At 51.7% G+C, this 12,097-nt stretch overlaps 4 protein-coding genes across 4 annotated transcripts; all 4 read left to right on the top strand.

Annotated features, from left to right (window-relative positions):
• The first annotated feature begins 5 nt into the window (after positions 1-5).
• Positions 6-2,066, top strand: CONPUDRAFT_123723 (N-acetylglucosaminephosphotransferase). Its single transcript, XM_007770200.1, has 7 exons — positions 6-332; positions 387-537; positions 589-802; positions 859-1,186; positions 1,260-1,448; positions 1,507-1,744; positions 1,797-2,066. Exons 1-7 carry the CDS (start codon positions 85-87, stop codon positions 1,869-1,871), a joined length of 1,443 nt encoding a protein of 480 aa, XP_007768390.1. The 5' UTR covers positions 6-84; the 3' UTR covers positions 1,872-2,066.
• Positions 2,067-2,382: 316 nt separating this feature from the next.
• CONPUDRAFT_165175 (isocitrate lyase icl) lies at positions 2,383-4,365 on the top strand. Its single transcript, XM_007770199.1, has 5 exons — positions 2,383-2,452; positions 2,511-2,674; positions 2,731-2,846; positions 2,907-3,931; positions 3,987-4,365. The coding sequence occupies exons 1-5, from the start codon at positions 2,390-2,392 to the stop codon at positions 4,236-4,238; spliced, it is 1,620 nt and encodes a 539-aa protein (XP_007768389.1). The 5' UTR covers positions 2,383-2,389; the 3' UTR covers positions 4,239-4,365.
• A 125-nt stretch (positions 4,366-4,490) lies between these two features.
• CONPUDRAFT_137064 (F-actin capping protein alpha subunit) lies at positions 4,491-5,953 on the top strand. Its single transcript, XM_007770198.1, has 8 exons — positions 4,491-4,679; positions 4,739-4,854; positions 4,908-5,012; positions 5,072-5,124; positions 5,177-5,314; positions 5,366-5,462; positions 5,513-5,734; positions 5,793-5,953. Exons 1-8 carry the CDS (start codon positions 4,598-4,600, stop codon positions 5,859-5,861), a joined length of 882 nt encoding a protein of 293 aa, XP_007768388.1. The 5' UTR covers positions 4,491-4,597; the 3' UTR covers positions 5,862-5,953.
• A 4,023-nt stretch (positions 5,954-9,976) lies between these two features.
• Positions 9,977-11,822, top strand: CONPUDRAFT_123715 (uncharacterized protein). Its single transcript, XM_007770197.1, has 5 exons — positions 9,977-10,360; positions 10,419-10,757; positions 10,812-11,003; positions 11,056-11,231; positions 11,284-11,822. Exons 1-5 carry the CDS (start codon positions 10,085-10,087, stop codon positions 11,714-11,716), a joined length of 1,416 nt encoding a protein of 471 aa, XP_007768387.1. The 5' UTR covers positions 9,977-10,084; the 3' UTR covers positions 11,717-11,822.
• The last annotated feature ends 275 nt before the right edge of the window (positions 11,823-12,097 follow it).

Below are 12,097 nucleotides of genomic sequence, written 5' to 3'. Positions count from 1 at the left end.
ACCTTCAGGAGGTCTGGGGAGGCAACCCAGTGCTTAGCTTTTCTCAAGCACTTTCATCATCACAACGACCTTGAAGGCGCGAACATGCATTCGGCCTTAACTCCAAGGCCGCTACCGACGGTCTTGCTTGTGTCGCTCGTTCCAGTAGCGGGATGGTTTGTCTTGAGACCTCTACTGGACCCAGTCCCACCCCTTCCCGGACTCTACACGTCAGTCGGGCTGTCCATATATGCGTTTTTGGCTGCGCTCTACATGATACCTGCTCTCGGTCCGACCTTTATCAAGGCAAACTTGAAAGGAAGAGACCTTCTCAAGACCTACTCTGACCCAATGTATGTCCCTGAACCGACCATGTGCGTGCGATTTATGGCTAAACGTTATCACAGTCCAGAGTCCCAAGGGCTGGTTTGCGCGTCCATCTACATTATTCTCCTCATCATCTTTATCCCTTTCCCATTTGCCAGGACTGTTGCAAGTCTATCACATGCAGAAGCCAATGGGGACAGTTCTAGGGGCTCAGAGCCGTTGCATCATCAAGTGAGCAAACTCTAACATACAAACTCTTTACCAAGAACTAACAGCTTGCAGCTAGCAGTTTACTTGTCGTCGTTGTTATCTCTTATGATGGCCACCATGCTAGGATTCTTGGATGATGTCTTTGATATTCGTTGGCGACACAAACTCCCGATTCCCCTCATTGCATCTATACCTCTTCTAATGGTATATTTTGCCGAAAGTGGCAACACTCACGTAGTCGTTCCCTTACCTCTCCGTGGTCTCTTTGGTGTTCTCCTCAACTTGGGTATGTGACCACATGCGTAGCCTTTGGTATACTTCTCATCGCTTCTTTGTCTTTAGGGCCATTATACTATCTATACATGTCTCTCCTTTCTACCTTTACCACGAACAGCATCAATATCCTAGCCGGGATCAATGGCTCGGAAGTCAGCCAAGCTCTGATCATAGCCATTTCTGTGATCATAAATGACTTGCTCTACCTTCCGTGGCCCGTGGACTTCCGGATACCTCTTCACCTGTTGGGCAATAAAGCCGAGGTTGATATCGGGGGAGAATGGCATGCCGGGATGGCGTACGGAAGTCAGGAATTAGTGTCCCGGCACGTCTTCAGCCTATATTTCATGCTCCCTCTCGTCGGTGTTTGTCTAGGCTTCATGTACCATAACTGGTGAGGTCATCTTTTTTGACGTCAAGAGCCGTCAAGAGCTTGACAGTCATTCCTGCTGACCAAATACGTCCAGGTACCCAGCGCGTGCTTTCCCGGGCGACACTTTCTGTTATGTAGCCGGGATGGCCTTTTCGGTCGTCGGGATACAGGCCCACTTCTCCAAGACCCTCCTGCTTTTCTTCCTTCCTCAGATTTTCAACTTCGTTCTATCATGCCCTCAGTTGTTTGGTCTCGTTCCGAATCCGAGGCATCGCGTACCACGGTTCGTATACAGGCTATCTTTGACTAGGAAGATTTACTTGATGAGATCATATCTTTAGATTCGACGCGGACACCAATAAACTTTATCCTTCGAAGACGATGTTCCTCAGACCTCCGTCACGATTGACGACCCTCGTCTTACGTATCTTATCTGTACTCCGTCTCACGGAGCTCACGATAAACTCAACGACTGGAGTCATTCACGAGTGCACTAATTTGACTATACTGAATTTCTTCCTCGTGAACCTGGGTCCCTTGCACGAAAAGAGACTAGTGCAGGTGTTGATGTGTACACAGGTGAGATCTCACGAAGATATCGTGGCCTTCACTGCCTAATACGCTACTTCAGGTCGCAGGTAGCGTTCTCGCCTTCGTTGTCCGTTATGGCCTGGCAGGCTTGGTATACGACGGCGACCGCCGGTGAGCGTGGTCGACCTCGGGGCCACACAGGATACTGCATGAGCAGGTCGTTGGCAAAGTCCGTGTATCGCCGACCTGTTCGAGGTCATCACACGATCATGCGTATACGGAACAATTTGTACATTCCATACAGTAGACAAGCGGTCATAATGGATCTCGGAGGGGGTTAGAGCGTAATCACGCTCATTTGACCCGCCTCGGCACACTGCGTATCGCAACGAGGCCCGACGCCGTCAAAAACCAAGAGCCGACACGGCAGTACGGGAGATCTTGAGACTAGTACGGCAGTATACCTGGCGTGCCCAGACTCCAATTCGGAGGAGACAGGCCTTCCGTAACACCCAATGCGGAGTAAAAGGCACTATGACCACCTCCGCAAAACAGATGTCATTCAATAAATCACATGCGGCTGTAGGCCCAAGTCGGCCTAAGGAGCTCTGAAACGACCCTCAAAACCATCTTGTCCTCGAATTCATTCCTTCAATCCCGTTTCTACCTTTCTCCCTCCACACCTCCCTCATCATGTCTACCCGCGAGCGCGCTGCTTTCCAGGCTGAGGTGGCCGAAGTTGAGCAGTGGTTCAAGGTAATCCAAGCCCCTGTCTTTAGCTCCGACATGAACTCACCACGCGCGTCTATCCCAGAACCCGCGCTTTGCACGCACCAAGCGCTCCTACACCGCTGCTCAGGTTGTCTCGAAGAGAGGTACCATCCCTATCAAGTACCCTTCAGACATCCAGGGCAAGAAACTCTTCAAGCTCCTCAGCGAACACGCCAAGAATGGCACGCCCTCCCACACTTACGGCGCGTTAGTGCTTCTACTCGTCCTTGGCTATTGTTGGTACTGATCCATGGTGAATGTAGTTTGGACCCCGTTCAGGTCACTCAGATGGCCAAATATCTCGAGACCGTCTATGTCTCTGGTTGGCAGTCCTCTAGCACGGCCTCTAGCACCAATGAACCGGGCCCGGATCTTGCTGGTACGTTTCTTGCGAAACATGATGCAATGAGATGAGATAGCCAATTTGAACTATTGGCAGACTACCCCTCGAACACCGTCCCCAACAAGGTTGAGCATCTTTTCATGGCGCAGCTCTTCCACGACCGCAAGCAGCGCGAGGCCCGCTCTAACCTGTCGGAGGCTGAGCTTGCTTCCACCCCCTATATCGACTACCTCCGCCCGCTCGTTGCTGACGCTGACACCGGTCACGGAGGCATCACTGCCATCATGAAACTTGCAAAAATGTTCGTCGAGAAGGGTGCTGCTGGTATTCACGTCGAGGACCAGGCTCCCGGCACCAAGAAGTGTGGCCACATGGCTGGCAAAGTGCTTGTTCCCATCTCCGAGCAAATCAACCGTCTGATTGCCATTCGCCTTCAATTCGACATCATGGGCGTCGAGAACCTCATCATCTCCCGTACGGACTCGGAAGCCGCCACCCTCATCACCACTAACATCGACGAACGTGACCACCCCTTCATCCTTGGAGCCACGAATGCTTCCCTCCCCTCCCTTGTCGGCGCCATGACCGATGCCGAAAACGCTGGCAAGTCTGGCGACGAGCTCCAGGCTGTCGAGGACGCCTGGACTGCCTCCGCCAACCTTGAGCTGTTCTCCACCACCCTCGCACGTGCATTGAGTGCCCAGGGTTCCAACAAAGCTACTGTCGACCGGTTCGTCTCACGGGTAATTCGCTCCTCGTACCCCGCCGCTGTCGAGATTGCCCAGAAGGAGTTCGGTCTCAAGAGCATTCCCTACTGGAACTGGGACGTTCCTCGTACTCGCGAGGGGTTCTACCGTTACCAGGGCGGCACTCAGTGTGCCATCCGCCGCTCGATCGAGTACGCGCCCTACGCCGACGCGCTCTGGATGGAGACCAAGAAACCCATTCTATCGCAGGCCCAGGAGTTTGCCCATGGTGTGCACGCTGAGCGGCCCGGACACTGGCTGGCATACAACCTTAGCCCGTCGTTCAACTGGGAGGCTGCTGGATTGACGGGTAACGACATGAAGGGCTTCGTCTGGGAGCTCGGCAAGCTCGGCTTTGTTTGGCAATTCATCACTGTAAGTTGTGTCGGTCAATTACTTACATACACGGATGCTGACATCCCATCTCTAGCTCGGTGGTCTCCACTCGAATGCATACATCAGCGACTTGTTCGCTAGGAACTACGCGAAGGAGGGCATGAAGGCTTACGTTGAGATCGTTCAGAGCAAGGAGCGCGAGATTGGTTGCGATGTTCTCACTCACCAGAAGTGGAGCGGCGCCGACTACGCCGACAACCTCCTCAAGACCGTGACTGGTGGTGTGTCCTCGACTGCGGCTATGGGTGCCGGTGTCACGGAGGATCAGTTCAAGTCGAAGCTGTAAATAAACCTGTTAGATTGTTGGGTTCTATACTGCGGATGACTTAGGCCTCTTTTATGTATTATCTTGCATCTTCACTAGCATCTTTCTACTGTTGTAGATTACATCAAATGCATTTCCTGGATATTCCTGACCTTATGTGATTGAGGCCTGTATTGCAGAAGTCTTGTGAATAATATAGGGGCAATGAGATCGTACACCACGCGTCCAACCATCCGGAACACTTAAGCTTGTCACTTCCCCGCCAAGCACTGTCTCCCTTACACCCCCTCGCCTGCTTATCGCGTGTCTCTGCCTTCCTGTGCTCTACTCTGAGCCTAATCTTCCGTTCGCCCCTCTCCTCCGAGCCGTGATCTTCTGCGATGGACCCGGCTGAACGCATACAAGCGGCCTCCAGCTTCTTGTTGCAAGCTCCCCCAGGCGAGATCAACGACGTGCTTAATGGTCCTCGCCCCCCTCGAGTCAACCACCTGTCTCGCTGACGTTGCTGCCATATCTAATAGATGTCAGAGCCGTCATATCAGACGACGATTCCCTGCAAGACGGTGTCTTGCCAGCTCTTCGGGAGTATAACCTCACGCAATTCACGACGGTGGATGTCCCAGGAGTAGAGCATCAGGTAAGATGTACCAGGACGTTCAATCATGCAGCGGTTGACGAGTTTTGCTTCAGACAATCGTGAGCGAGATCGCCAGGATTTCCAGTGAAGAGGAAGGGGAGGAACGATACTTGGATCCAAGGTCTAAGACATCATTCCGGTTTGATCATCTGAGCTTGGTGCGATAACGTCTCCACCAAGTCACTGCCTTTTCTCATTGACATCGGCCTTGCGGCAGGAAGCCACGGACCCACAACCCACTGAATCTGATGAGGAGTCTGAGCCTCTGCGGTTAGTCCACCATCAACGTCTAACCCTCAGATGACTGTGAACGCGCCAATAGGGAAGCATTGGAGAAGGCCACACAATTGTACCTGAGCGCTCACTACCACGATGGCGTCGCTGCCGTTTTCTCTCATGCTGGGGAAAACCGGTTTACTATCCAGGTTGTCGCGAACAAGTACAATCCAAACAATTACTGGTGCGTGATCTGCATAACTGTCCTTCAGATATTCCTCAATAGGCTCTGTAGGTCTGGCCGGTGGAGATCGCAGTATGTGGTGAACTTCAACGAGAACAAGGTCGAAGGGTTCATCCTTGTTCATGTGCATTATTACGAGCAAGGAAATGTTGGTGAATCGATACTTTGCCCCCATACTCTCTAAAATGCCCTTTCCAGGTTCAATTGACCACCTCCCATAAACTCTTCTTGACACTTCCGCAGACGGCTGTCACGTCATCACCACAACAAACTGCCTCGAAGATTCTTGCACAAATCGAGTCCGAAGAAGGCAAATATCAGGTCTCGTTGAATGACGCATACCAGGAGATGGGCGAGAAGACGTTCAAGGGACTGCGAAGAGCTCTTCCAATGACACGGCAGAAGCTGGATTGGGATAAGGTGAGCATAATATGCCTGATCTATTGATGTTCCCGGATTTGTTGACGCGGCTATCCAGGTGTTAGGATACAAGCTTGGAGCGGAGTTGTCTGCCAGCAAGGGCGGTGGGTTTGGCAGTGCTATATGACCTAGGATATGACCGTACATATACGAGCCTTGTGCTGGTGCTCGAGTGATAATAGCACAGGTTAGTTTCGTAACATGGTCCCATAGAGAGCCTCTTTCAGTTTCTGTGAGCCGATGTGGCCCGTGGCCCCTATCCAATACGCGTTTCACTCACGCGCCCCGTATACGTCAATGCCGCCAAAGTGCGAACGTTGTTCTCTTTCCCATAACAACCCCCAAGCCTTTCTGTTAACATGTGCAGAGTGCAAACGCTCGTGGCATCATGGTTAGTGCCAGTCTTAGTTTCGAGCCAATGAACAGGTGCCTCTAACCTCTCATAATCGTTAGTGTGTCATGTTCCACCAGTAGAGGACAATGAACTTGTGACGCGCATCAAAGCTACCCAAGCGTCAAAGGATGCTACCAATGGTTTGGGGTCTTGGAAGTGTAATACAAAGCGATGTAAGAAGGCAAGGTCGAAGCAAGAGGTAGCACCAAGTCCCGCTGCAATCGCCATCAATCTTGTCGAGTCCCCCGCTAAAAGCAGCGTCGCCCAGAAGCGGATTAAGCCTCTGGTTCAGGCATGTCTTTCAATGACATTACATGTGGTGTAGCATGCTCACTCACCTTGTTCAGCCAAAATCTACTCGCGAGACCATTATTCTTGACTCCGACTCTGATGATGTGCAAGTTGTTTCTTCGTCAGTCAAGCCGAAGGAGAGGACAACCTCTTCAGACCATGCTGCAGCAGCTACGCCCTCAGAGAAGCTGATTGTCATACAGCAAGAAAGCTCTTGGAGAGTCAAAAGTTCCTCCACGGCGCATGGCACAGATCAGGGTCGAGATGTGGCCCAAAGTGTTGCTGAGAATATGTCTATTGCAATAGACGAGGATGGGCCAAACAGGATTTTCGACCCACCCTCGACTCGAATCGAACCTTTAATGCAAGCTGAGGAAACAGCTCCAGGTCCAACCCTACCGTAGGCACTCCTTTATGAATCACAGGGGTTGGCCGTTGCTTACAACGTTAGCTCTTCCAGGACGAATGGCAACCTCATGGAGGACATATCTGCCCTTATCGAATCTATCCCTCCTGCTACGTCATCGAGTCAGGTCCATAACGAAGACGTCGATATGGTGGATGCTCAAACAGACGACATGGAGGATTTGTACGGAACGCCTGGACCACGTCGGGTCATACGCGAGTATCCACCTCTGCTGAGCACTCAGTCTAATTTACAAGGAGGGACTGTCGACACTACAACAAGCGATTCGCAGCGGCATTCTGCTGGTGCATTATCCCTCAACGAAACTAACACAACCATCACTTCGAATCCTCGACTGCTCACTGCTTCTTGTGTCACAGGTCTCTCCGTGATGAAAACTAGACACCCGCTTAATGCTAACTCACAACCTCGGAGAGTGACCCGACCTCGTAGCAGGAAGTGTAAAGCACAACCATTGAGCGCTGCACGTTACCCCGAGTTGTTCATGTTCGTTGAGGCTGCGGTTTATAGTTCGGCCACCGCATAGAAACACCGGTTACGTGGTCATTCGTGGATAAGCAAAGCTGTACTCCTTACTGTGGGCATTTCAACTTGAAGGGCTGCAAGATGATACTTTTTGCTTTTGACGTCCTTTGTATGGCAAAACTTTGTGAAATTCGACACGCATTTTGGGCGAAACCCCTGTAAAATAGCGGTAGACTTCTTAGCGACAGTCAATCACCATCACACCAAGCTACCAAGCTACCACTGGCACTACGCTACAAATTCTTGCCTGGGTTTCTTACTTCTATTATGTCTTCTCCCGCTCATGTGGCTATGGAAGACTTAGCCAAGATGAAGGTCGCCCAACTGAAAGCTCTCTGTAAGGATCGACGGATTACTGGCTACTCTAAACTCGGAAAAGCTGCATTGCTGCAAAAGCTCGTTGACTCGGAGATCCTCAAAGGCCCTGATAATGTGAAGTCTATGCAACAAACCGAAACCCAAAAATTTGTTACCAATATCCCGACGCCTCAACCGCCTCGAATATGTTTGGGCACCAGCGACGATGTGGCGTTGTCCAATGCTACAGAACAAGTTGAGGCCCCCCAGCGTGTCCTCCCGAGTCCGAACCCGACGGAACCAACGCCCGTGGATACTTCCGTATCAAGGACAGAGAAGCAGAAGTCTACTGATCTCCCGCCCCTGCGTACAAGTCAGAAGAGGAAGAACGACCTTCTCACTCCACCAATAATCCCAAAGCCGAAGCTCAATCATACGCCTAAGCGTCGGGCTATAGAGACTTCCCTTCCTGTATCGAGCTCGAGCAGCAAACGGTTCAAGCCTCTTATCGTTCGAGTATCCCATGCTGAAATTCAGAAGGCTGATAGGCTATCGACGTTTTGCAACAGTTCATCTAGTATCGCAGTGTCTGCAAACTCTGGTCTCAGTCTGGACTTCCTGAAGAGCGCACCCGCCGAGAAACTACGTATGATTACCTTACCTCCCAGAGCTTCCGAGAGGAAGAAGGTCGGAAGGTGGGCTGTTATCCTGAGCGCGCTAGATTGCGAAGATAGAAGAATGCTTGCTTGTGTATCACGAACGTTGCGTTACGCAGGTGTGTCGGACTGTGAACGTTTTGACGCCACCGTCTCAACCTCTTGATTCAGTGTACCTCTCCGCCGCGCATATACTCAAGAATCGCTTCTCTGGAAAACGTCTGGACGGAGTCACTAGCCTGCATTCTCTCCAAACGACTAATCTATGGCCTTACTTGACCCACCGCGTACACGAAGTAGGCGACAGGCAACGAGCGTATTGGGACTCGTTCCTCGGAAGGGTTTTCCAGACTGCTTCGGTGATTTCCCCGCGACTTTGGACGAGTCCTGACGACGACAGGCAGGCTACTATCGCTGTCAGGTTTGCTCTCGTGCCCTCGAGTGTTTTATTCTTGATCATCATCCCGAATTCTCAGGTTTCTCGTCACCAGACTGTGGTTTGCTCTTTCTGTAGGCGACGGTGCGGTGCCTTTGTCTTGGACTCACTCTACTGTGGTTGGCGCCGTGCCCATGCCTGGTGACGAAGTATGGCTTATCACGGTCAGAACTGACAAGTCTGATGACTGTGAAGAGCGATTTCTTGTGTTGGGGGATACTTGTGAGGTAGTCTGTTGTCTTCCCTCCAAGTGCTCTAGCTCGCTTTCCGACATTATCAACTGCATTCGAGCTGACTGGGCGGGCTATCTCGTTGGGGATGCGCGCCAGGCCACACCTCGGCTCTTGGATCGGCTCTCCTGGGCAAATCGCGAGGAATACGACCGAGGAATAAGCAAGATTTGGATAAAAAGATTACAAGGAGAAGTCGATCAAGGCTTTCCGAGACGCCGAATTGCGGAGCGATATATCACGGCAAGCGTCGTTGCAAACAGGTTCTGTGAAATGCAACCTTCTCGATGATCTCACCTGACGCCGTTCTGGTATCGGCGGTAGTTTCAGCGGCCAATGGATGCCTGCTAGTCGAATGGCGCAAGACTTTGCCGGATTCTCTGCCTCTGACCTTGACCAAACTAGAAAGCATCAGCAGGTCAACCTATATCTGCCCATGTACGTAGTCCGCAGTGATGCATCGTGCGCCTGAGACAGAACTACAGTGTTGACGCGGGACGCTGCTTCTTTCAGACAACATCATGTTGAGAGCGTGCATTTGGACCTGAACAACGGGTCCATGCTACATCCTGCCGTAGCAATAGTTGTTACTCCGGCCCGGGAATACTATGTCTTGAGGGACAATGGGATGCAGATTGGAGTGGAGGAAGAAGGCATTGCTCCAGTGTGGATGGAGGTCCTGCAGTGTACTCACTCTGGTGTACCGTTCTAAATGCTGACCTTCGATGGCACTTTTACATGTAAAACATAGCTTAGAGATCCGAACTTAAACGAAGAGTGGTGGATTCGGCGAAGTTGAAAGTTGGAAGATGTGGCAAGGCTGCGGCATCTTCCGTATTACCAGGGCCGCGGTAAGGTGCTGATTCACTCGCTGTGCTGCGCGCTCCTAATATCAAGAACGACTGTCTTCTGATATAGGGTCTGCCTAGGGGAGACTACTGCGCGCTACGCCGCAGTGCAAAAACCATGACCACATGTTCCTCTATGATGATGTCAACAGCTTATGCTTAATAGTGACAGGACCGCAGTAAGTGGGTTTCTCGCCATTCAAGAAGACGGTGCCTGCGGTCTTTGCCCCTCAACTGTTCTCCTCCATGGCTATCGATTTATCACCTCCCCCCGACTATCAGAAGGTCCCAAAGCAACCTGACGCTGACGCTCTCGAGTCTCAGCCTAGCCAAGTGCCCTACACTGATGTCCCAGGTCGACCAGCGTGGGTCTTCCCAGCAGGAATTGTTCCCTACGCCCAGCCCCCGAGGCGCTCGGCCAAAGCTAGATTCTGCAAGGCCCTGGGTGTAGCGTTTGTTGTGTACCTGCTCTGCGTTGGTACCTACCACCTTATCTTCGGGGTACACTCTTTCCACGGTGGGGTAAGTTTTAGTCGGTCCCCGCATTCCGGCTTCACGGGCTGACCTGATCTATCAAAAGTTGTTCCACGGACATGAAGCTGCTCGTCCCCGGCCTTCCGACGGCGAAGTGCACAACTGTCTTACTGCTGCGAGCGCTTGGGAGCACGACGAGCGCTGGCCTACTTCTCCCCGCAACGCCCACTACACGTTCCAGATCCCCGTGGCCGACGCTGAGGCCCTCTACGTCTTCAGTCGCGGCTCCAAGCAGTACGGTTGGGTCAAGGTCATCCCCTCAGATAGCTTCGTGGATTATGCAGAGGTCACCGTTCAGGCCTCATACCGCGACGACAGCCTTCTTGACAACTCGAGTGTCTGTTACTTGGAGCGGACGAAGGGTGAACGTGGACTTGGTATAATGGTGAGTTTGCGCGGTAGTCATACCATTCGGCTCTCAAATAATCGACTTTCTAAGACTCCTGACGGCTGGTTCCACCACCCGCACGAATCAGTGAGATTCGACGTAACGGTCGTACTCCCCGTGGGTGACGTCAAGAAATTCGAGACGCATATGTCCAACTACGCGCTCACCATTGAGGATCTCGGCAACTCCACTGCGTTCGACGAACTCTCCCTCAGGACCTCCAACTCGGGCATTGATGTGAAGGTAATATACGGCTACTTTCTGTGCATGTCCATCGCTGATAGAGTCTTGATAGTCGGTCAAGGCTAATCAAGCGTCCTTTAGATCGTCTAACGGGCCGATCGACGGAACCTTCTACGCCCGTAGGAAATTGGTCTTGCACACCTCGAATGCTGCGATTCGTGTTCAAGCCAACCTCATCAATGACGACGATGATTTCATCACGGAGTTCCAGGCAAGGACGAGCAATGGGTAAGTTAAAATGCGCATGCTGTCTTGCCCAACAATCTCTGACTTGAGGTAGACCTATTCATGGCGAATTAAACCTTGCGAGATCTGACGATGAGCTGGGTACTGGCGGATCGTTCGATGTTGATGCGCATACATCCAACCACGACCTTAATCTCAACTTCCACTCGTCCCCGGTTGACTCTAGTCTCGATGTCAAGGCCCGTACGTCCAATGGACCTGCGTCTGTCACCTTACATTCCGCATTCGAGGGCAAGTACCATGCGGACACTTCAAACGCCCGTGCAGAGCTCGTCAGGACAGAAGTAGAAGATCCTTCCGGCAACGGAAGGTCAAGAGTGATTGATGAGAGCCTCGCGCAGGGCACCTTTAGGCGCAACGCCATTGAAGGCGTCATTTTCTGGGATGACGAAGACAACAGCGACAAGGCTGACAAGGGAAGCGTCAAGCTTAGCTCTTCGAACAAGCCCGTTACCCTGATTATCTGATACTCCGATTAAACATTTCCTGTAGGCTTCTGTACTATGAATTTACCAGTCACGCAATCTCGTGTGCTTTCGATTCTTTCCCTGTCCGTGGATATATTTCCTTTGAACCCCAACGATGCGTGGTACAAAACTTCTCTGTACACGCCTAGTCCTCATATTGCCTGCCGGTGGTCGCTTAGTGGTGTGTCCATACGAGACAGTCTCCGGCAGGTTCCGTCACGAGGAGCAGATTTCTGCAAAAGACTGCGAAAGAAACGGAAGGGACTGAATAACGAGACTAATAAAGGTAAAGAGGAATAAAAGCTTAATTTGATTGCGCAACCGAGGAGCCTCAAAAAGCACGTAATCTTGTCGCGATTGGATTTGCTTCCGATGTCCCCG

This window comes from Coniophora puteana (assembly GCF_000271625.1).
Source record: "Coniophora puteana RWD-64-598 SS2 unplaced genomic scaffold CONPUscaffold_6, whole genome shotgun sequence".
NCBI lineage: Eukaryota > Fungi > Basidiomycota > Agaricomycetes > Boletales > Coniophoraceae > Coniophora > Coniophora puteana.
This window is presented reverse-complemented; position numbering and strand designations above follow the sequence as displayed.